The following is a 24,775-nucleotide window of genomic DNA, read 5'->3' as shown; positions in this document are numbered from 1 at the left end:
ACCCACACCTCCCTCACACCAACACCCACACCTCCCCTCACACCAACACCCACACTCTCACACCAACACCCCTCACACCAACACCCCACACACCACCACCCCCACCACCACCCACACCTCCCCACACCACCACCCCCCACACCACCACCCACACCTCCCCACACCAACACCTCCTTCCACACCACCACCCACACCTCCCCCACACCAACACCTCCTTCACACCACCACCCACACCTCCTCACACCAACACCCACACCTCCCCACACCAACACCTTCACAATTCAACACCTCCTCACACCAACACCCACACCTCCCTCACACCAACACCCACACCTCCCTCACACCAACACCCACACCCCTACATCAACACCCACACCTCCCTCACACCAACACCCACACCTCCCTCACACCAACACCCACACCTCCCCACATCAACACCCACACCTCCTCAAATCAACACCAACACCTCACACCAACACCCACACCTCCCCACACCACCCACACCTCCTCACAACACCCACACCAAACACCTCCTCACACCCACACCTCCCCACACCCACACCTCCCTCACACCCACACACCTCCTCACATCAACACCAACACCTCCCCCACACCAACACCTCCCCACACCAACACCCACACCTCCCCTCACACCAGCACCCACACCTCCCTCACACTCAACACCACCACACCAACACCCCCCCCACACCAACACCCCCTCACACCAACACCCACACCTCCCTACCCAGCACCCACACCTCCCCCACATCAACACCAACACCTCCTCAAACCAACACTCCAACACCTCCCCAACCAACACCCCAACACCTCACACCAACACCCACACCTCCCCACACCAACACCTCCCCACACCACACCCATACCTCCCCACATCAACACCATACACCTCCCCACATCAACACCCACACCTCCCCTCACACCAACACCTCACACCAGCACCTCCCCAACCGGGAACACCAACACTCTCACACCAGCACCCCACACCTCCCTCACACCAACACCCCCACACCAACACCTCCCCCCCCACACCAACACCCACACCTCCTCACACCAACACCCTCACACCAGCACCTCCCAAATCAACACCAACACCCCACACCAGCACTCCACACCTCCCTCACACCAACACCTCACACCAACAACTCCCCCGCACTAACACCCACACCTCCCTCACATCACCTCAACACCTCCCCACACCACACCTCCCCCACACCACACCTCACAACCAACACCTCCCTCACACCAACACCTCCTCACACCACACCTCCCTCACACCAACACCTCCCTCACACCAACACCTCCCTCACACCAACACCCTCACACCAACACCCCCCACACACCAACACCTCCCCCCCACACCAGCACCCACACCTCCCTCACATCAACACCAGCACCTCCCCACATCAACACCCACACTCCTCACACCAACACCTCCCCCAAATCAACACCAACACCTCCTCACACCAACACCCACACCTCCCCACACACCAACACCACCTTCACACCAACACCACCTTCACACCACCACTGACACCTCCCCACATCAACACCAACACCTCCTAGACCAACACCCACACCTCCCTACACCAACACCTCCCAAATCAACACCAACACCTCCCTTACACCAACACCCACACACCTCCCCCACACCAACACCACCTTCACACCACCACCTACACCTCCTTCACATCACACCAACACCTCCCCCTACACCAACACCCACACCTCCTACCACACCAACACCTCCTCAAATCAACACCAAACACTCCTCGCTAACTAACACCCACACCCCCCACACCAACACCACCTTCCACACCACCACTGACACCTCACATCACACCAACACCTCCCTCACACCAACACCCACACCTCCCTATACCCACGAGGCTACCCAAGACACCCTCCCTCTCGCCCGGACGGAAACGTTGCATAGAAAATGCGCTGCTATTTGAAAAATTTTTTGGTCACAACGTCGAAGTCGATGTCTCACGGACGACGTCAAAGTAGGTCATAAGTACCAATGGACATAAGTCCACGAGTCAAGTCGGGTTCTAATATATATATATATATATATATATATATATATATATATATATATATATATATATATATATATATATATATATATATATATATATATATATATATATATATATATATATATATATATATATATATATATATATATATATATATATATATATATATATATATATATATATATATATATATATATATATATATATATGCAAGTAAATCACTGTAGGTGCGCGCGATCTAGGTATATGCTGATAACCACAAGGAAAGAAGAAAACACGAAGTTCCCAAGCGCTTTCGTGTAATTCACATCTTCAGGGGTGAGTACAGACTAGAGAGAGAAATACAAACCAAGGTGTATATATACAGAGGAGGGTGAGACCAGGCCCACAATGGTCAGGTATTAGGTAATGACCCTACTAATCTTTAAAGATTAGTAGTAAAAATAACATCTAAATTTTATGATGGTATGCTCACACAATTAATATTTAAGAGAATTACAGTCGCCAGGTTAATGTCCATTCAAATAATGGATTCAAATTCCCCCCCTCGTCCCAGCTCACTAGCTCCTACCTCTCTCAGAAATGTTTGGGTGAAACCTCTAGATTTTTACTTTCAGTAATAAATAATACCTCAGACTAAAGTTAGGATAATATAATTGACATTTCTGGATTCCTTGCAGGTCAGGGAATATTCTGAATGTAAACTTCATATATTTTGCACAAAAGATAAAATATTTCCTTTGTGTAAACCAAATTATTACATTAGATCTAAAATTTGTATGTCTAATGCAAAATCCATGATGATTATATTCAAAATGATCATCATATTGTAAGAATTCCAGCAATGTAAATTATATTTTGGCCGGGTAATTTGTATGAATTTTATGAGCTAAAACAAATATCTTCAGTAAATATACAAAGAAATATTCTTCAAGGACACTATCTGTCAATCAAAATACCCCACCTCTGCCCTCCCTCCCTTCCTACCCCCCACCCCCCACCTTCCCTCCCTACCAGAGAAGGATTGGGAGAAAATAGTATATTTACATTTTTAGTAATAAATAATAACCCAGACTAAAGTTAAGATAATATAATTGTCATTTCTAGATTCCTTGCAGGCCAGGGAATATTTTGAATGGAAACTTCATATATTTTGCACAAACGATAAATTATTTGCTTTGTGTAAACCAAATTATTACATTATATCTAAAATTTGTATGTCTAATGCAAAATCCATGATGTTTATATTCAAAATGATCATCATATTGTAAGAATTCCAGCAATGTAAATTATATTCTGGCAGGGTAATTTGTATGAAATTTATGAGCTAAATAAAAAAAAATAAAAAATAAATTATACTTCACCGTGCGTATATGAGTAGATGCACCGCGGAAAGTGAAAGTCCGGTTAAGAGAAACCGAAACCGTGTAAAGCGGGGTAATACTGTACATTTTATAATATAAAGTTTTTCAACTGTATTTTTGGGTAGATTTACATAAATTTCTTCATTTATTTTCATCCATTTACATGCACATAACATACTAAAAGAAATATTGTAAATGACTTTAGTGCAAAGTTGGAGTGCACATGTACTAATTTGATTACGATACTAAAATTGTTATGTCTAGTGCGAATTATTGGTTGTTTATATTTAAATACATCAACATCCTACAAGAATCCCAGCAATGTAAATTATATTCACCCAGGTCATTTCACTGGCTTTTTATAGGAGAGAAGCTTAGTCACTTAAGAACTGATAAATATACATGCGTTAGACCTGGGCCTGTGCCAACTGTCAAACCGCTCCCCTCCCCCCACGCCCCCCTCGCTCGCTCCCTCCCTCCCTCTCTCCCTCTTCCCCTCTCCCCCATCTGCCCAGCGTTGTAAAACAGTGAATAATTTTAATATAAACTTCATGTATTTTGCTCAAGAGATAAAAATTAATCACCTGTATCACATTACAGTTGTGATTTAAGAGTAAAAGTGTATATGTACGTATATAGTATTCCACATACAGTAATACCCCGATTTACGCGGTCAATTGAACCCGCGGAGTAGCGCGTAAAACCAGAAACGCGAAAATGCAATAACAGAACATATGGGAGTAATTGAAATAGAGACCGGGCCGACCCCCAAACTCCACTTTTTCCGACACAATACGTACGTTGTAGTAAAAATAACATCTTAACTTTATGATAATATGCACACACACATAATATAGAAGAGAAATATCAATAAGAGAATATTATACTGTACCAGGTAAAAGAAAAATCAAGGTTTAACACTTACGTCAGGTTAGGTTAGGTTATGTTTTAAAAAATCAAGGTTTAACACTTACCTAAGGTTAGGTAAGACCTGAGATGTGATGTCCATATAGAACCTGGGCTGGGGAGTCTGCGGTTCGGGTGTTGGGCAGAATTTAACAAACCTCAATCGAATCCTCGCAGTCGACATTTCCTGAGGGTGACACCTCATGATCAGGTGTTTAACAGTCTTGATTATGCTTCAGCTGTCCATTCGCTTCTGCAGGGCGAGGGTCACACATGACGGACTTCAGTCCATGAAGTCAATGAACTTGTGGCTGGTGAATCAGTCCTCCATCAGTCCTGAGACGGAGGGGAACACCACAACTTCCTCTGGAAGTAATGTCTGTACCTGGATGCAGCAGTCACAGTATCACTACGACAGGGGACGCACAACAGGCCATCCAGACAATCGGTCGGGTAATGACGAGGAAGGACTTCCCTGCCACTGCAAAGAAGTCGGTCGACACAGACTGGGGAGGGTCTTTGAAGGGTTATCACAAGACATTAAAGGTTCCTGTTGCTGGCTGGGTTGAATTCCTGGGCACGCTCACAGGCACGATGTACTTGCAACAACCGGCATGATTCCGGCCAAAATACAGCCTGCTTTACCACGGGCCTCCACTCGGCGCTGTCGAAGGCGGGTCAGCTGCAGCGCGAGGGCAGCAGGAATGACTACTTCGTGGACCATACAAGACGAGGTCTCCGGTCACAGTAGAGGTCCCTCTCGATCTTCCAGTACGGCAGCTGTATTCATGAAGGTCGACGGCAGATGGAAATCCCTGGGGACACACACAGTTTCACTCTAGCCGGATGGGGAAGCGCCGCCCGGCTGCGAAAAGGAGATCTTCAAGGGTCTTGTCTGCATCCGTGCTGTAGACCTTCTTGATGTGAAGACGGCCTTCACTGAGATTACAGACTTGAGGATGCGGCAGCTGTAGAACACAACATCTCGTCCTCTGGGTGGGGCGACTGACAGGGGCGTGGGGACAGGGCATCCGGGTTGCACAGCAGCTACTCCGCACGCCTGGCTGGCCTTGAAGAGATAAGGCGAGCTTCTTTCTTCAAACGCTAGAAGGCTAAGATTCTCTACTGCATCCAAAGAGAGGAAGTGATTGATAATAGGTACAAGTGAGGGTGATGATCCGCAAGAGGGTGAAGTGCTGAAGTCCTATCAGGTAGAAGTGGCATCACCATCTTCAGACACAGCCAACATCTCCAGCTCAATCGCGGGTACATCGGGTCTCAAGGCCAGTCAAGAACCGGATCCACACTCGAATTAAGCGAGTTGTCCACCGCCATGGTCCTGCAGGTTACGTGAACCAACGCCAGAGAGTCTGGAGGCCAGTCTGAGGATTTGTGGTAGGCTGGGTCAGAACAGGCGAGGACAGGTGATTCTATGAGGGCCTGCTTGACTCGCAGGGAAGGCCTCTGATGATCTGGGGTCCACAGGAATGTCCTCCTGGGGCCCAGCAGGGACGTGAACGCTGGGCTACAAGGGATAAAACAGAGACCAGCCAGGCTGGATTGACCAGACCCAAAAAATGAGAGTGGAGGCTCCGTCAGGTTGGCAGGGCTTGGAAAATCTCCTGATTCCACTTAATTTCGGGTCAGCTACATACTCTGATGCTGAGAGAGTGTACCCATAGAAGGTTCACTGGATGGTGCGGAGACTACAAACTTGTCAGCTTGAGGGCAATCCCGCACTTTCACATCTGGGTGAGAACGTCACATATTTGGGAGAGGGCACAGTAGTCTTTATGGAGTAAAAATATCAACCACCTTGACACACCGTGGACTCTTTTTGAAGGGCCAAGGCCACCACGCTGGCAGAACTCACCAGAAGGCAAATCCATGGGGCTCTGCAATACTGATATCTTCCATATGGTGTGATGAATGTAGTCAAATGTTGGTCTTCGGCCAACTCGATCTGCTAATAACCACATAAGGCGTCCATCATTGTAAAAACTTCGCCTTCGGGTCCACATTTCAACAGCTGCTAAGGGTGTGGCTGAAGGGTGGGCTGACGGGAAACTTGCTGGTTAAGTTTTGACAGATCGGTGGTGATCCGTACTCCACCACGAGGTTTGGCGATGGGGACAAGAGGGTGGCACCAAGGTGAAGGTTCGTCTCCGGCCGGTTTGATGATTCCCTGAACAACCATGGAGTCAAGCTCTTGTCTAACTAGCTCCTTGTAGGCGTGAGGAATCAAACGAGGGGTGTGGATGGCAAAAGGTGTGGCACCATCCTTAAGATGAACCTTCATAGGTGGACCCACCATCGGCTTGAGTGGTGTAGATCCTAAAGATTTCTTCGTCACCAACACGTCAGCAAACTCCTTGAGAAGGTAAGCTCTTGCATCAGAAGGGGACGTGTTAGTAGAGATATGGAGTTCCTTCAACCTGTTGACATGGGTGATCTTTAAAATAGGTTTGGGGAATTCCTTGGAAACAATGGCCAACTCTTGACAATGGCCATATGATAAAAGCGGAGTCGGGATCCCATCATGAACATCAATCCGGGCTGAGCAAGACTGCTTACCAAAGGTAAGAGTAGCCCAGAAAGATCCCAAAGCTGGAGCCATCTTGGAACCATCAGCTGTCAGTTTCGTTGCCTGAGGAGGGGGCTGTAGGTTGCTCTGGGGTATTCCCAAACTTGCTAAGTGTTGTGGACCAATTACTGAGACGTCGGCTCCGGTGTCAGGTAACAATTGAAGACTGGATGACAAGTTACCGTGAGAAATGACGACACTGATGTGCTGGGGCGTTGTGTCTGTGGAACAATGTACACGACGGCAGGAATGTCTGGACACAGCGTCTTGATGCTTGCCAGAAGGAGGGGGCGTGCCAGCACTACCTGAGGATGACTTCTTGGATCCTTGGTGGTGTCCTTTCTGTGTCTTCTTACGACAACATTTGTCATAATGGCCCACACAACCACAAAGTCTGCACTGAACTTTGCTAGCAGGGCACTTGACTGTGTAAGCCCAGTGACCCTGGCGGTCGCAACTTCTGCACACTCTTTGAGCAGCTGGGCACTGGGAGGTATCATGCTGTCTCGCGCAGCTGTTACACAAAGCTGCTGCTGAAGGTGTAGCTGGAGGGTGTGGGGTGGGGTTACCTTGCTGCTTCTTACCCTTTCTGTAGGAAGACACCGCCCTCATCTGGTCAAGTTGGGAGCGTAAAGCTGAAGTCGCACACCTGGCGGCCTCGTACGCTCGACATATTGTGACAACATCTTGAAGGGAGGAAGTGGGGTCAAGTGAAATGAGACGCTGAACTAGCTCTTCATCTCGAATACCCGTTAAAATGATTGTCTTGAGTTGTGTCTCTTCACAAACTTGAGAATTTCCGGGACAAACATCAACTTCCTCTGAACATCTTTTCATTCTTACAAAAAATGCATCAAAAGATTCTCCATCAAGCTGCTTACATTGGAGGAGTTCTCTTCGTCTAAGTTCTTCGTTGCGCTGTCCCTTAACATGTTCCTGTAACTTGTCAAGCACGGCCTCTACAGTCAGAGTTGTCATAGGAAGCACTTGAAATGTGTGCTCGAGAGTACGTTGTGTCTCCAAGGACAAGCACATACGAAGCTGTATCATCTGTTTAGGCTGTGGTAATCTTGACAGGTCAACCATTGTTGCATAGTCTTGCCAACGTCGACGCCATTCCCGAAATATCTGATAAGAAGCGTCAGACTTCAGAGAGGGAGGCGTTTGTGCTGCAGCCTTTTGAGGAATTGTTGAACCGACTCTCGGAAATGAGGTACCAGTACCTCTAGTCGTATCAGCATTAGTAGTGGCAGAAGAATCTTGTACAGTAGATCGTTGTGGGGAGGCTAACAGGGAAATCAAGACTTCAAATCTGGCTTGATCCTCTCTTCTTCTCAGGTCATCCTTACTTCTACGTATATTTTCTAGTTCTCTGCATCTTTGTTCATCTTCGTGGCATCGTCTTTCAGACTCTCTGTACCGAATTTCTTCCTCTTCTCTCCTTTCAACATAGTCCTGGTGTCGAGAAGTTTCCATCCACTTAATCAGTTGAAGGAGATCCTTGGACGCAGGCACCGCAGGAGAGCTTGCTCGCGACGAACGAGGAGATTCTGTGGGTGATTGGACGTTGTCACTGTGGGGAGCGTGGGGCCTGAGTGTGGGTGGGGAGAGATCTCCCAAACTTAAACTCATAACCCCGTCGTCCAGGGTATCTTTTTGATCCCTGTGAGACATGCCGACAGCTTCTGTACTCTATCTGTGCAGGAGACCGGGTCAACCCGTCATAATCTATGCACAGAATTATAGAAGTCTAAAGTAATACGCAAGAATTTAATATAAAGTGGGCCTGTGAGTGCGTGTGTGTGTGTGTGTATGGCTCGTTGCCGGGAGGCTTGGCGTTCTGCCAGACGTAGAGGCAGCTCGGCACAAGTTGCAACGGAACCAAAGTTTGCTCGCTGCTCAGTCACCCAATGACCGTAGGCGGGAGGGGTTGTACTGCTGGGCAGCTCCCTCAGTCATCTGACTGCAGTTTGCACAGACAATTCTGATTAAAGTACACAACACAGCACTTCACAGCACAGCACTGTACACAGCATAGCACTACACAACACTGTAAGTCCTGAGGTTTGTAGTCTGGCTGTCAATCCTTGACAAAGCTGAAGACGAGACGCCATTAACACAGTCCAGCGTGAAGGCTGAATTCACTGTGAATCTCACTGAGAAATCTCACTGCGCCATCTATGTTTGTCTTTGATACCCCCAAAATGTTCTGCACTACGGAGGGTATAGGCAAACACTTGTTATCTTGAAAATAGGTTCTTATTCTCGTACGGGAGATATACAGAGGGAACAATAGACAGAGGGCTTCCACACCATAAGGACTAGCGATCTCCACTCTCTGTATCACTCCGCGCTGGCATGTACAGATGCCAGCATTCACAAGCTGAATACATAAAATGTAAATATGGTAATTCACATACATAACATGGTGCATAATAAATGGAAATATTACATAGGATTAATACATGTTCTGTAATACTTTACTATACAGTATTACCCCGCCTAACGCGGTTTCACTTAACGCGTTTTATCATATACACGGTGCCTCGCCAGAGCTGAACTTTCACTTAACACGGATTTTTTCCACATATACGCGGTGAGTGTCCGGCTCGAGACGCTATTTTTAGATTTGCCCCACCCGCCACCCTGCCTGACTGCCTATTTTAGCTCATAAAATTCATACAAATTGCCCGGTCAGAATATAATTTACATTGCTGGAATTCTTATAATTTGGTGATCATTTTGAATATAAACATCATATATTTTGCATTAGACATACAAATTTTAGATAAAAATTTTTCTCAGAGTAACTATGTTATCTTTTGTGCAAAATATATGACATTTATATTCAAAATATTCCTGGTCTTACAAGGAATCCAGCAATGTCAATTATATTATCCTAACTTTAGTTTGAGGTATTATTTATTACAAAAAAGTTAAGTATTCTGGTTTTCCCACACATCTCCTTGGGACGGTTGGTGGGGGGTGGGGGGGAGGGAGGGACCGACCGACCATCTGTTACCCGTGAAGAATATTTTTTTTTTTTTTATTAACTGAAGATATTTGTTTTAGCTCATAAAATTCATACAAATTACCCGGTCTGAATATAATTTACATTGCTGGAATTCTTATAATTTGATGATCATTTTGAATATAAACATCATATATTTTGCATTAGACATACAAATTTTAGATAAAATTTTTCTCAGAGTAACTATGTTATCTTTTGTGCAAAATATATGACATTTATATTCAAAATATTCCTGGTCTTACAAGGAATCCAGCAATGTCAATTATATTATCCTAACTTTAATCTGAGGTATTATTTAATACTAAATGTTAAAAACTCTTGAAGGGAGGATTGGTGGGGGGTGGGGGGGAGGGTTGGGACTGACCGCGCGGTTGGAAGAGGGGGGGAGGCAAGGTGGGGTACTTTGATTGACAGATAGTGTCCTGAAGATTATTTTTTTTTTTATTAACTGAAGATATTTGTTTTAGCTCATAAAATTCATACAAATTACCTGGTCAGAATATAATTTACATTGCTGGAATTCTTATAATTTGGTGATCATTTTGAATATAAACATCATATATTTTGCATTAAACATACAAATTTTAGATAAAAATTTTTCTCTAGGTAACTATGTTATCTTTTGTGCAAAATATATGACATTTATATTCAAAATATTCCTGGTCTTACAAGGAATCCAGCAATGTCAATTGTATTATCCTAACTTTAGTTTGAGGTATTATTTATTAAAATTTAGTGGTTTTCCCCCAAAAATTTCTCTGAGAGGGAAGAGCCGGCAGTGTAGTGTGAGAGGGGGAGGGAGTTGAGTCCATTATTTGAATGGACATTAACTTGGCGACTGTATTTCTCTATTTCTCTTAAGTATTAATTGTGTGCATGTACCATCATAAAATTAAGATGTTATTTTTACTACAACATAGGTATGTGCCTTCAAAAAGTGGAGTTTGAGGGTCGGGCCGGTTTCTATTGGAATTAATCCCATATGTTCTGTTGTTCACTTAACGCGGATTTCACTTAACACGGGACCCTCTGGGTTCTATTGACCGCGTTAAGTGGGGGTACAACTGTACATAATTAATAGAGTAATATAAGAATACACAGCTTAAGGTACTACTTCGTGTCCATATTATACACTTACAACGTGATTTCAGTAGTCTATGTTGAGGTTCTTAGCACAGGCTAACTTATCATATCATATACGGAATCACAGTTCTCATTGATCTACAAAAAATACCGGTAATAAAAACCTTTTCGATATTTCACACTTAATATAATACCCGGTAATCTACTTCAACCTCCTATTGTTTACAATGACGCATGGCGCACCACCAGCTGTTGCGTATCAGCTAGACGGTACACGTGTTTTTCGAATCGTTTTCAGTTAAAAACTATTACATCACATGTATATTTTACCTTAACTGTGCCTGAATGAATATATTCTCGGAAATAAATTGTAGTTTTGTTGAAACGTGATGAATTTTAACATATCTTGAACATCGGAAGGTTAGGTAAAGTCTTTTGTTTTCATGTAGTTTATCCTAATTTACATTGAAATGCATTACGTTTCAGCAAAATACTATTTATTTCTGAGAATATGGAAATGTAGTATTTTGCTGAAATGACGTACGTATTACAGTGGAAAGTGACGAAAGCAATGACTCGCTTTCTTTCGTTCAAAAGATGTTACCGTAATCGCTTTACGAATGGTTTTCAGTTGAAAAACTGTTGTATTACAATAATATTCTATCCTAATTCACTTGTGATGCAACAGTTCTTCTAAATGAAAACCATTCGAAAAGCGATTACGGTAACATCTTTTGAACGAAAGAAAGCGAAAGTCATTGTTTTCGTCACGATTTTATCCACTTTCCACTAATACGTATGTCATTTCAGCAAAAATATATTACATTTCCGTGAATGTAGTATATCAAGCACAGTATGAATATAATATCATTCTAATATAACAGTAGTTTAACCGAAAACTATTAAAAAAACTAGTAACATCTCTTGAACATTGGAAGGTTAGGTAAAGTCTTTTGTTTTCGTCATGTATTTTATCCTATTTGACATTGAAATACGTCACGTTTCAGCAAAACTACTATTTATTTCTGAGAATATATTCATTCAGGCACAGTTTAGGTAAAATATACATGTGCTGTAACATTTTTTAATTGAAAACGATTAAAAAAACACGTACCCTCTAGCCCTGTTCAAGGAGAAGACTGGGAGGAGCTGTTTGGTGCTTCAGACGATGACAAGGAAAATGATTTTGATGGATTTTAATGAAAATATTCAGAAAGACCCTGGCACTGTCAAGGAAAGTGGCTGCTGAAGGCTTCCAGGACATGGCAGAGGACGAGATTAGGGAGCTAATTGAAGAGCACGACACTGAGCTGACCGAGGAGGATCTACAGGAGTTAGTAGACTCAGGCAAGGAAGAGGAAGCGAAAGGGAAAGAGGATGAGGAAGAGCACCAAGAAATAATGTTGGAGAAGTTGGGGGAGATGAACCAGGAATATTGTGGCACTGAAAAACCTGGCCTATAGTATGGACCCCTCCATGGTGCGTGCCCTGAAATTCATGCGAGGGATGGATGACGTTTTCGCTCCATACAAAAACATCATGGAAGAAATGAAAAAAGGAGACGACAACTCCCCATCACCATGTTCTTTGATCACCGAAGGAGAGATTTAACACCATCAATCACTGGATGCAGTGAGGAAGCAGCTGAATCCACCGTCGCCCCCACTTCACCACCCATTATGGAATTGAGTGACGATGAGCCCGATGTCACCCGTCCTGTCGCCGAGGATAGGTACTGTACAGTAAAGTGAAATTTTTATCTCTTTTTTTTAATAGCTTTTCTTGCCATGTTTATTGTTTGTAAAAATGCACAGCACAGTACAGTTCAGTACTGTACATAGGAAGTGGAGGTGCAGTTATTCACAAAACATTTGTGTTCGTTGTCGGCAGTAGTGACGGTGAGGAGGGAGCGGAGGGAGCGAGTTGGGAGGAGTGGTGACCTTGGACGCAGGAGCAGGGACGAGTGGAGATGCCAACCAGTACATTACGGGTGTATTAATTGTTTTTATAGCTATTTTTGCATTTTAATATTAAATATTGTACATTACGTTTCAACAAAACTACCATTTATTTCTGAGAACATGGAAATGTAATATTTTTGCTGAAATGCTGTACGTATTACAGTGGAAAGTGGGATAAAATTGTGACGAAAGCAATGACTTTCTCTTTCTTTCGTTCAAAAGATGTTACCGTAATCGCTTTTCGAATGGTTTTCAGTTGTGGGATTATAAGGCTAATGATAGGATAGAATATTATTGTAATACAGTACGAGTACAACAGTTTTTTAACTGGAAACCATTCGAAAAGCGATTACGGTAACATCTTTTGAATAACGAAAGAAAGCGAAAGTCAAGGTTTTCGTCTTTCCACTGTAATATGTACAGTCAACCCTCGCTTTACGCGGTCCCACATTCCGCGTTTCCACGTTTACGCGGTACCCTGCCGAAACAGGAATGCTCACATTCAGCGGTGCGTGTACCCCTTTACGCGGAGAGCGGCTGGCGAGCCGCGTCATTTTTTGATTCAAACCTCCCGCCATCTCTCCCGCCATCCGCCATGTTGTGTAAGCTGCGCGAGCATGGTGCGCACAAGGTCGCCCAGTCATCAAAACATTACCGAGTTCTTCACCTGCCACCCACCACAGCCGGCCCAAGTCAGTGATAGTGATAATTGTAGTTAAGATACTAACTTATATGGACTTTGAGGGGTTTGACAAAGAGGCCCTGCAAGCCTCTATGGTGGATAGTGATACAATTGTTACAAGTGATACAGGTGAGGGCCAATAATCTGCCCTCTGCCTCGGAACCAACCGCCCATCCCCGTGTGCCCAGCCATCTTTTCTACTTATGTAAGTGTTAGAAAACCTAATATTATTGATATTTCTCTTAATTATTAATTGTTTGTGCATACCATCATCAAGTTAAGATAATATTTTTACTACAACATAGTTGTGTGTCGTCAAAAAGTGGAGTTTGGGGGTCGGCCCGGACTCTATTTCAATTAATCCCATTTGTTATGTTATTCACTTTACGCGTTCCTCACTTTCCGCGGCACCCTATGGGTTACATTAACCGCGTAAAGTGAGGGTTGACTGTACGTCATTCCAGCAAAAATATTATATTTCCATATTTATTTCTGAGAATACTTATATTCATTCAGTCACAGTTAAGGTAAAATATACTTGTGATGTAATATTTTAATGAAAATACGGTATCGTAGTTTTCTTTTGTTTCAAATTTAATTAACAAAGATTGATGTTTCAAATGTAATGAACAAAAATTTATGTACAGTATCTATAAATAAACTTTAATAAATGAATACTTTGTTTTTACATCGTCCTGTGCTACCATACCATGGATTTGGCTACTTTGGGCTTGCAATGATGACGCAAGAGGTGTGCCTTGGCAACTGTACCGACACTCACAGCTGGTGGTGTGTTGGTGCATTGTTTCCATTGTTTACTGGTAGTTACAGGTAAATATTTTTCAACCTAATGAAACTATTACCCGTTTAGAGGTCGACCCCCAATTTTTTGCCAAATAATTTGGTCTTAAAAACTTGAACTACACACAGGTATACAGTATACGGTAAATAAGGGCATGGGGGACCAGGTTTTTTTTTTTTAGGGGGGGGGGCGCAGCACATATACGCGGATTTTTAACATCCACGGGTATCTCTGTTACGTAACCCCCGCGTATGTTAAGGGCCGACTGTATACGGTACATCTAAAATTTGTATGTCTATTGCAAATGTTAAGATGTTTATATTTAAAATGATCACCATCTTGTAAGGATTCCAGCAATGTAAATTGTATATTTTATGAGCTAAAAACATACATATATCTTCAGTAAATAAACAAATTATACTTTACCCTTGTGAATGAGTGAATTCACCTCGTAAATCGGGTATCCTGGTTCTGGCAGTACCGCGTAAATGACCAAACTCGTAAACGAGAACTGCGTAAATCGAGGTTCAACTGTATCTCACCTCCCCCCACCTCCCTCTTCCCACGCTCCCTCCCTCCCTCCCCCCCCCCTCTTCCCACGCTCCCCCCCCGGTGCCTTCCCAAACAAAAGTTTGGTTGTTTGTTAGGGTTTAAAGTGTTTATCTTATATAATATCTCAGACTAAAGTTAGGAGAATATAATTTGCATTGCTGGAATCCTTGCTAGACAGCAAATAATTTGAATATAAATGTCATATATTTTGTTCAAGAGATAAAAATTTTAGTGCATTAGTGTACAGTACTGTAGTACATTTTATAATATAAAGTTTTTCAACTGTATTTTTGGGTAGATTTACATAAATTTCTTCATTTATTTTCATCCATTTACATGCACACACCATACTAAAAGAAACATAAAAGAAATAAATGACCTTAGTGCAAAGCTGGAGTGCACATGTACTAAATTGATTACGGTACTAAAATTGTTCCGTCTAGTGCAAATTATAGCTTGTTTATGTTCAAATTAATCACTATCTTACAAGAATCCCAGCAATGTAAATTATATTCACCCAGGTCATTTCACTGGTTTTTTATAAGAGAGAAGCTTAGTCACTTAAGGATTGATAAATAAACACGCGTTAGACCTTGGGCGCCAACTGACAAACGTACCACCTCAACTCCGGCTCCCCTCCCTCCCTCCCTCCCTCCCTCCCTCCTCCCTCCCTCCCTCCCTCCCTCCCTCCCTCCCATCTGCCTAGCATTGCCGGAATCCTTGTAAGACAGCGAATAATTTGAATATAAACGTCATATATTTTGTACAAGAGATAAAAATTAATCACCTGTATCACATTACAGTAGTGATTTAAGAGTAAGAGTGTATATGTACGGATATAGTATTCCACATACACGTAAGTATAAATACAAAGTTTATGTGATGATCGGACAATGTCCATTTAGGTTAACGTCACGTTTCCAAGAACATATCTAGGACGTTGACTGGCTCATGACTGTATTGTCGATTCTTGTATATTAGCGATTCTTGTGTATTAACGATGAGTGAAGTGCGTAATGTAAATGTCGGGAGCGGTTCTGGTGGTAATGATGGCCGTAGAGAAGGTCAACAAGGAAAGCGCCAAGCCAAGAGTGACTATCGTTAGGGTGACCCCCTTACGGAAATACACCCTTGAAATGAAATGAGAGATGCTTGAAATTATCAAAAATGGTGCTTGTACCTGTGAAATCATGCGTAGGTTCAACTGCCCCGTATCAACCATACATTCCCTGAAGAAGAACAAGAAAGCCTTAACTGCTGTTATTGTTATTTTATGATTATTATTTTATGGATTGGTTATTGTTTCACTGTCATGAAATAATTTTAGAACTGGGTGTGTGGCCAACTGGACAACTACATGGCAGTTGAACATACTGTTAATTTGGAGATTTATAGGAGACTGTTTTTTCTATAACAGTGCTGTTAATTGAGAGTTATCGGTCGATGGATTGCTAGATAAAAGAGGGTCAACCTGTATTTAATTTTGATTTTTTTCTTCATATTTTTCCCCTTCTGTTAGATGTTGTTTTTAAGAAATATTAATGCTAGATATGGAATCTTTATGGTTTTGCCTTGATAAAAAAGTACTTGTATTGAAAAAGGGACCAGCTACCATTTTCATATTTTACTGGAGAATTAATGTTCATTGAGAATATTGCTTGGAAACGAAGGCCACATCCAAAAGGTTACTGTTGAGAATTGTGACTGGAAAAGATAGTGATCAGAAGATTAGGCCCATCTTTTATTTTGAGGATAATTACTGTTTTAGTCCAGACCCCCCAAACTACTTGGTTAGAAAAGGTTTATGTAAGTTGAATCTCATGTTTTTTCTTGCTACAGAGTGGGTCCTGGGCTAAGAAGGTGTGATCTGACAAATGAAGAAGATGTAAGTACCCTAATTAAGGAAGAAAAGCCTGATGTTATAATCCATGCTGCAGCCCAGCGTTTCCCAGATATTGTGGAGAATAAATATGAAGAAACGGTGCTTCTCAACGTGAAGACCTCTGCACTCATTGCTTCCATTGCACGTAAGAATACTAAGATATATATGCACGTAAACAAAATATGACCTAAGCTGTTATGTCACTAGGGATGTAATTACCACTATCAATAGATCTCAATCAATCAATCTCCCTAAAATTAATGCCAGCACTCACCATCTCTCAAGCACCATTGTTGTCACTGCTCAAGAGGGTTGGTGCTTACCACAGGATCTGTCTTTAGTACTTAATAAATATTATTGTAGTGTATAATGCATCTCCATATGCCCTGGTTTATTCACTGATCAGTTGTCTTAAGTGCAGAAGTTGTCAAATTGAGCCATCATGTGTTAATTAATTTTAAAATCTAAATTATAAATTAAAATATTATAAGAAAATGGCTTAGTAGTCCTGTTAATGTGGCATGTCACCTCACCTACTACCTCACCACCTTGCTCACCACCTGACTTGTCACCTCTCCTCTCACTTTGTCAGACCTCGTCAGTTCACCTTGCAGTTACATTTATTTATTACTGTATTACAGTAGACCCTTGCCATTCATAAGTTTGCGATTCAGGATTTCGACAATTCGCAGTAAGCAGATGGTGGCTATGGTGGCTACCTTGCAAGCGTTTTCTCGCACCACAACGTGTCACCCCACACAGCATCTCGTGTTGTACTTTCAAAACTTTAGTTTTTCTGTGTGAAATGGCCCCTGAAAGACTGCCTAGTGTCAGTGCTAGTGATGCTAGTGGAGTGAATTGTAAAATGCAGAAGTCAGTGATGAACCTGACAAAGAAAGTTTTATTATTAGATAAGTTAAAAGAGGGGATGAGTGCTGCTGCGACTGGTCAGTTGTTTGGTACAGGTATACTTACAGTTGTGCACTAAGGTAGTATAAGTTGCTATTCACGGTTTTGCCAATTCGCGCCATTTGCAAAATATTTATGTTTGCAGAGTAATTATAAATAGACCAAGAGCAAAATAATCCTGTGTTACCCAAGCAGTTGGTCTACCCACCCACACATCATCCATGTGAGGATGCGGCTAAACATGGTGCAGTATTTCATAACGCCGAGAACCTTTGTCCCTAGGGCCCGGAGCAGAAAGCTTTGGAGTGATTTTCTCACCATTTTCTATGATTTTCGGTAATTTTACATTACAACTCCTCCCCGACTTATGACGAGGTTAGGGACCCAAATCCAGGTCGTAAGTCGGAATTGAAAAAAAACAAAATCTAAAATGAAATACAGTACAGTTGAACCTCGATTTACGCGGTTCTCATTTATGCGTTTGGTCATTTACGCTGGTCATGTACACGGTACCTTACCGGTACCTTGCCAGAACCGGGATGCTCGATTTACGCGGTGAATTTACTCATTTACGCGGTTGAAGTATAATTTGTTTATTTACTGAAGATATATATGTTTTTAGCTCATAAAATATATAATTTACATCTTAACATTTGCATTAGACATACAAAGTTTAGATGTAATTTAAGGCGATCATGAAAATAAGCAAATATTTTATCTTTTGTGCAAAATATATGAAGTTTACATTCAAAATATTCCCTGACCTGCAAGGAATCCAGAAATGTCAATTATATTATCCTAACTTTAGTCTGAGGTATTATTTATTACTAAAAATGTAAATATACTGTTTTCTCCCAAATATTTCTCTGGTAGGGAGGGACCCAGCGAGTGTGGGAAGAGGGGGTGGGAGCAGAGGTGGGGTATTTTGATTGACGGATAGTGTCTGGGTGAATAATAATTTGTTTATTTATTGAAGATATTTGTTTTAGCTCATAAAATTCATACAAATTACCCGGCCAGAATATAATTTACATTGCCGGAATTCTTATAAGATTTTGATTATTTTAAATATAAACATCATGGAATTTGCATTAGACATACAAATTTTAGATCTAATTTAAGAATTTTGATTACAAAGCCAAAATTTTATCTTTTGTGCAAAATATATGACGTTTATATTCAAAATATTCCTGGCCTTGCAAGGAATCCAGCAATGTCAATTATATTATCTTAACTTTAGTCTGAGGTATTATTTATTCTATACCTTAAAATCTAGTGTTTTCACCCAAACATTTCTCAGAGAGGGAGGAGCCAGCGAGCGTGGGAAGAGGGGGGTCTAAATAGTGTGAGATATTATATAAGATAAAACTGTAAGCCTAAAACCATGGCTGGGCAGATGGGGGAGGGGGAGGGGGGAGGGAGGGAGCGAGCGTGGGAGGGGGGAGTGGGAAGTGAGGTGTACTTTGACCGCGAAGGTATTTATTTGTTTATTTATGTTTAAATCAGTTTTTGTTTTTTGCTCATAAAATTTCATAGAAGTGACCGGGGAGAATATAATTCCCATTGCTGGAATCCCCACAAGACAGCGATTAATTTCAATATAAACAAGCTATAATTTCCATTAGACATACAAATTTTAGATCTAATTTAAGAATTTTATTACAGAGAGCAAAATTTTTATCTTTTGTGCAAAATATATGACGTTTATATTCAAATCATCTGCTGTTTTGCAAGGATTCCAGCAATGCAAATTATATTCTCCCAACTTTAGTCTGTGATTTTATATAAGATACAAACTTAAAGCCTATTGTATAACCAGAAACCTTCACTGGGAGGAGGGGGGGTTGGGATGGAAGGAGGGAAGAGTGACAGTGACATGTTTGACAGTTGGCGCCTATGGTGTGAAGTATTTAATTGTTAATTTATGTCCTTTAGGTTGAGTTTTTGTTTTTTGCTTATAAAATTTTATAGAAGTGACCGGGGTGAGGGAGGTGTCAGTGGTGGTGTGAAGTAGGTGTTGGTGTGAGGGAAGTGTTAGTTGTAATGTGAGAGGTGTTGGTGGTGGTTTGAGAGGTGTTGGTTTGAGGAGGTGTTGGTTTGAGGAGGTGTTGGTGTGAGGAGAGTGTTGGTGGTAGTGTGAGGGAGGTGTTGGTGGTGGTGTGAGGGAGTGTCGGTGGTGGTGTGAGGGAGGTGTCGGTGGTGATGTGAAGGAGGTGTTGGTGTGAGAAGGTGTGGGTGTTGGTGTGGGGAGGTGTTGGTGTGAGGGAGATGTTAGTGGTGGTGTGAGGAGATGTTAGTGGTGGTGTGAGGGAGATGTTAGTGGTGGTGTGAGGTGTTGGTGTGAGGAGATGTTAGTGGTGGTGTGAGAGGTCTTGGTGGTGGGGTGAGAGATGTTAGTGGTGGTGTGGGGAGGTGTTGGTGGTGGGGTGAGGTGTTGGTGGTGGGGTGGGGAGGTGTTGGTGGTGGGGTGGGGAGGTGTTGGTGGTGGTGTGAGGGAGGTGTTGGTGGTGGGGTGAGGGAGGTGTTGGTGGTGGTGGAGGGAGGTGTTGGTGTGAGGGAGGTCTTGGTGGTGGGGTGAGGAGGTGTTGGTGTGAAGGAGGTCTTGGTGGTGGTGTTGGTTTGAGGGAGGTCTTGGTGTGTAGGAAGTGTTGGTGGTTGTGTGAGGTTTTTTTTTTTTTTTTTCATTTTTTCATGGCCATGGACGATATGTGATCGGACGTTGTTCGGTTGACGCTAATCAAGATGATTGTGTATATATATATATATATATATATATATATATATATATATATATATATATATATATATGTCAACCCTCACTTTACGCGGTTAATGTAACCCGCAGGGTCCCGCGGAAAGTGAGGAAGCGTAAAGTGAATAACATAACATATGGGATTAATTGAAATAGAGTCCGGGCCGACCCCCAAACTCCACTTTTTGACGACACACAACTTTGTTGTAGTAAAAATTTTATCTTAACTTTATGATGGTATGAAAAAACAAGTAATATAGAAGAGGTTAGGTTAGGAAAAATAAAGGTTAACATAGGAAAAATAAAGGTTAGGTTAGGAAAACTAAAAGTTATGTGGAACACTTACGTTAGTAGAAGAGATGGGTCGGCATACGGGGATGGAGGCTGGTTCCGAGGCAGAGGGCAGATTACTGGCCCTCAGGTGAATCACCATTACTAGGTGAATCACCATCACTGTCACTTACAGTTGTCAGGGCTTCCCTGACAAATCCCTCAAAGTCGTCTTCACTGTCATTATCACTGGCTTGGGCTGGCTGTGGTGGGTTGCGGGCGAAGAACTCGGTTATGCTTTTTTGACGGCTGGTGTTTATGTTGTCTTGATACACCGTGATGTACGGCTCCATAACCTGCACCAGCCGGGAATGGAAGACTTCATAGCGGTCATCGTCATTGTCGCGGGAAAGGAAGGACTTCATTTTCTCTGCACACTCCATGGCACCCTTAATATCACTATGACTTAAACTGTGTTCTTCGGAGAATGATGCACCTTCTTCCTCCTCTTCACTGACGTGATCTTCTTCCAACATCTCGTCGGCAGTCACTTCAGGATCTCTGATCACCTCCAGGATGTCATCGTTGGTGGTCTTGGAGAAGCCTGGAACTGTAACAGTCTGCGCAGCTTCTCTGGCAAGGTCCACTGCTACTGCAACAGTCTGAACCCACCAGTCACAGATTGACTCCTCCTCTCACCTGGTATTCCATGCAACACATGTCTCCATGCGTGACGAATTGTAGCAATAGACAGCTGATCCCATGACTCCACCAAGAAGTCCACAGCTTTCTTGATGTTAAATACTCTCCAGAATTGTTTGAACAGTATTTTTTGCTGTGCCAACTGTTGATCCTCATCTTCTTCGCTCTTGCTATCGGTGGTGGTGTCACTCAGGTTGCGCAACTCTTCCCTGGTGTTGGTGTAGTCGTTCAGGAGTTTGAATTTTTTCGTAGAGAATGCAGCTTTTACATTACAGATTAACTCTTGGTCCATGGGCTGTAATATAGACGTAGTGTTGGGAGGAAGGAAGACCACTTTTATGTTGGGGTGACGATCTGACAGTAGGGGCGAGTGTCCTGGTGCGTTGTCCAGCAGCAACAAAATCTTGAATGGCACATTCTGTCGCTCACAGAATTTCTTTACATCGGGAACAAAACAGTCATCAAACCAGGAGAGGGACAGTGTAGAGAACATCCACGCCTTACGTGCGGTCAGACAGTGGACATTTAGCTTGGTCATGTCCATGGTTTTGTATGCGTGCGGCTTGCGTGCTGTGTGGATCACCGATAACTTGAGCTTACAGGTACCGGAGGCATTGGTGGTAAACAGGACGGTGATGCATTCCTTCTCCATCTTCCGGCCCCGAATCTTGCTGGCATTCTTTACAACAAAGGACTTGGAAGGTAGCTTTTTCCAGAAAAGACCAGATTCGTCCATGTTAAACACCTGGTCGTCACTGTACTGTCACTGTACTGTACTGACGCACCAACTACCTCACAAGTAATTTTTCTGTCTTGAGAAGCACCTGGTTGTGAAAATACTTGATCATAGAAGCACCTGTAGACTTTGTGATCTTCATGTGCTCCTTTATCTTGGCTGCATCCTTCTTTATTGTTCGAATCGTAGATTCATTCACACCATGCTGGCGCGCCAAATCAACGTGCCTTGTTCCTTTCTTCAACTCTTGGATGATCTTGTACTTCACCTCGTAGCTTATGGAACGTCGTGTCTTCTTTGGCTTACTGCCGCTGGGTCCAGGTAAGGAAAGGTTTCTCTCTGGGGGTGGTGGTCCGGCGGAAGCCATTTTACAGAACAATGGATACACGTTTCCACGGTCTGGCCTGGAGGGATGAAACTGCCGCGGCTAGGTCAAGCGTCGTCTTTCCTCCCTCCCTCTCTCCCCCGGGTGGACACGTCATAATACTTTAAGCCAATTATAGCTAGCAGCAGAGGGGGGTAGGGATGCATGGCCAATCACAGTCCGATACGTCATATGACGTCAGTGATAACGCAACAAAGACACACACTGCGCAACCTTACCGCGCGGCTTGCCCAGGCGGAGGGAGAGGCGAGAGCACAGGCAGGCAGGCGGGTGGGGCGAATCTAAAAATAGCGTCGCGCCGGGCACTCCGTGTAATGGGGTTCACGCACGGCGTAATGTGAGCACGTTAGGTTCTGGCAGGGCACCGCATAAACGTGGAAGCGCGGAATGTGGGACCGCGTAAAGCGAGGGTTGACTGTATATATATACTGTATATACAGTGGCCCCTCGGTTAACGAACTCAATCCGTTCCAGAAGGTCGTTCGTTAACCGAAACGTTCGTTAACCGAAACCATTGTTTCAATGGGTTTTTGGGTAATTGGTTCCAGCTCACCGAAAATTTCCTAACTTCAACAAAAATGGCGGAAAAATTTACTTACTTTGAGGTGTGTATGTAGAAGGCTCCTGGATGATGGTGATGATGTGCATTTGAAGTGGGAGGTGCAGGAGGAGAAGGGAGAAGAGAAGGAAGTGGAGGTGGAGGAGAAGCATTTTACTGCTTCTTGGAAGGTGAGTCACCTTCCATGAAAATGTCAGGAACCTCTGGACTGACAGATTCTCCACCATGAACATCCTCTCTCCTTCTTGAAGTGGAAGGCTGAGGGCTAGCATCTTGTTCCCTCTGCTTTTTACTGAAGAAAGTGTCAATTGTGGTCTGTGGGGCATCTGTCCTCCTCACCATTAACTTATGTTTAAAGAAGGAGACCACTGAGTCCTCAACATGACACAAAGCTAGTTCAGTTTTTTCCACTTCTGGGTGCTTTGAAGCCAGTTCCCTGAACTTCTCCCAGTGGTAAATCACATCTTTCAACTGTTTAGCTGACATATGGTCATCACTTTCAATTTCCTCCTCACCACTGTCAGCCTCTACCCGTAACATCTCATCCAGTTCCTTCAAGTCATCAGGAGTAAGTTCCTCCTCATGAGACATCACAAGCTCTTCCACATCCTTTCTCCTCCACTTCAAGGCCCACGACTGACTCCATGGACAATCTCCTGGTCCAACTCTGTGTCATCTCAAATCTCACAAAAATCATGGACTACTGATACACAGTGCTTTCCATGAAGAATTGAGGGTTCTATTGGAGAATTTCTTTTGCCATGATGACACAATCAATTTTACAGCCTCCAGGACGTTGAATTGTGTCTTCCAGAACTGCTTCTAGTAAGTTAGTTCAGGATCAATGGAAGTTGCCTGATGACACTTCCTCCCTAAACATTTTCTTCTCATGTACAACTCTTGAAGTTGTTGATTACATTCTGGTCCATTGGCTGTATGAATGATGTAGTTTGAGTGCAAAAACAACACTTTCAGATAAAGTCAAAATTGATACCCAAATTTCTGGCAAGAAGCCAGGGTCATACCAGGAGCGCTTATCCATGAGGAGAAGAGCCTTTAAAGGAAGTTTATTGGTGGCTAGGTAGCTCTTGACAGAGGGGCAAAACACATCAACAGCCCATTCATTAAAGAACTGTCTTTGTCACCCATGCCTTACGGTTGACTCAACAACCCAAGCATTGTTCTACCACTTTCTGTTGCTTGAACACCCTGGGGTTTTCAGAGTGGTAGACACATAGGCTTCAGTCGGAAATCCCTGAAACATTGGCACTGCTAGAGTGAGACGGCCTTTCATGGGCTTATGCCCAGGTAAGAGGCTTCATCCTGGTGATGAATGTTCTTTTAGCATCTTTTTCCAGAACAGCCCAGTTTGTCAACATTGAACACTTGCTGTGTAAGATAATTTTCTTCTTCCATCAGTTTTTAAATTCAATTAAAACTTTGCTGCCCCCTTCTTTATCAGCACTAGCAGCTTCACCATGCCTGTCAACACTTAAAAATGTCACTTGTTTTAAATTTTCGAACCAGCCTTGCTAGCCCGAAATCTTCAAATTCT

General features: G+C 43.1%; 1 protein-coding gene across 1 annotated transcript in view; it reads left to right on the top strand.

Moving 5' to 3' along the window:
* Nucleotides 1-24,775, top strand: part of LOC121867230 (methionine adenosyltransferase 2 subunit beta-like) — a gene marked incomplete in the record, with an annotated part of 138,522 nt that overhangs the window by 81,823 nt on the left and 31,924 nt on the right. The window contains 1 exon segment of the mRNA XM_042367080.1: nucleotides 16,865-17,052. Coding sequence (XP_042223014.1) covers nucleotides 16,865-17,052 — 188 coding nt within the window.

This window comes from Homarus americanus, unplaced genomic scaffold (genome assembly GCF_018991925.1).
Source record: "Homarus americanus isolate GMGI-L3 unplaced genomic scaffold, GMGI_Hamer_2.0 scaffold6317, whole genome shotgun sequence".
Classification (NCBI taxonomy): Eukaryota; Metazoa; Arthropoda; class Malacostraca; order Decapoda; family Nephropidae; genus Homarus; species Homarus americanus.
Note: the sequence above shows the minus strand (reverse complement) of the source record. Positions and strands in the feature narration are given on the sequence as shown.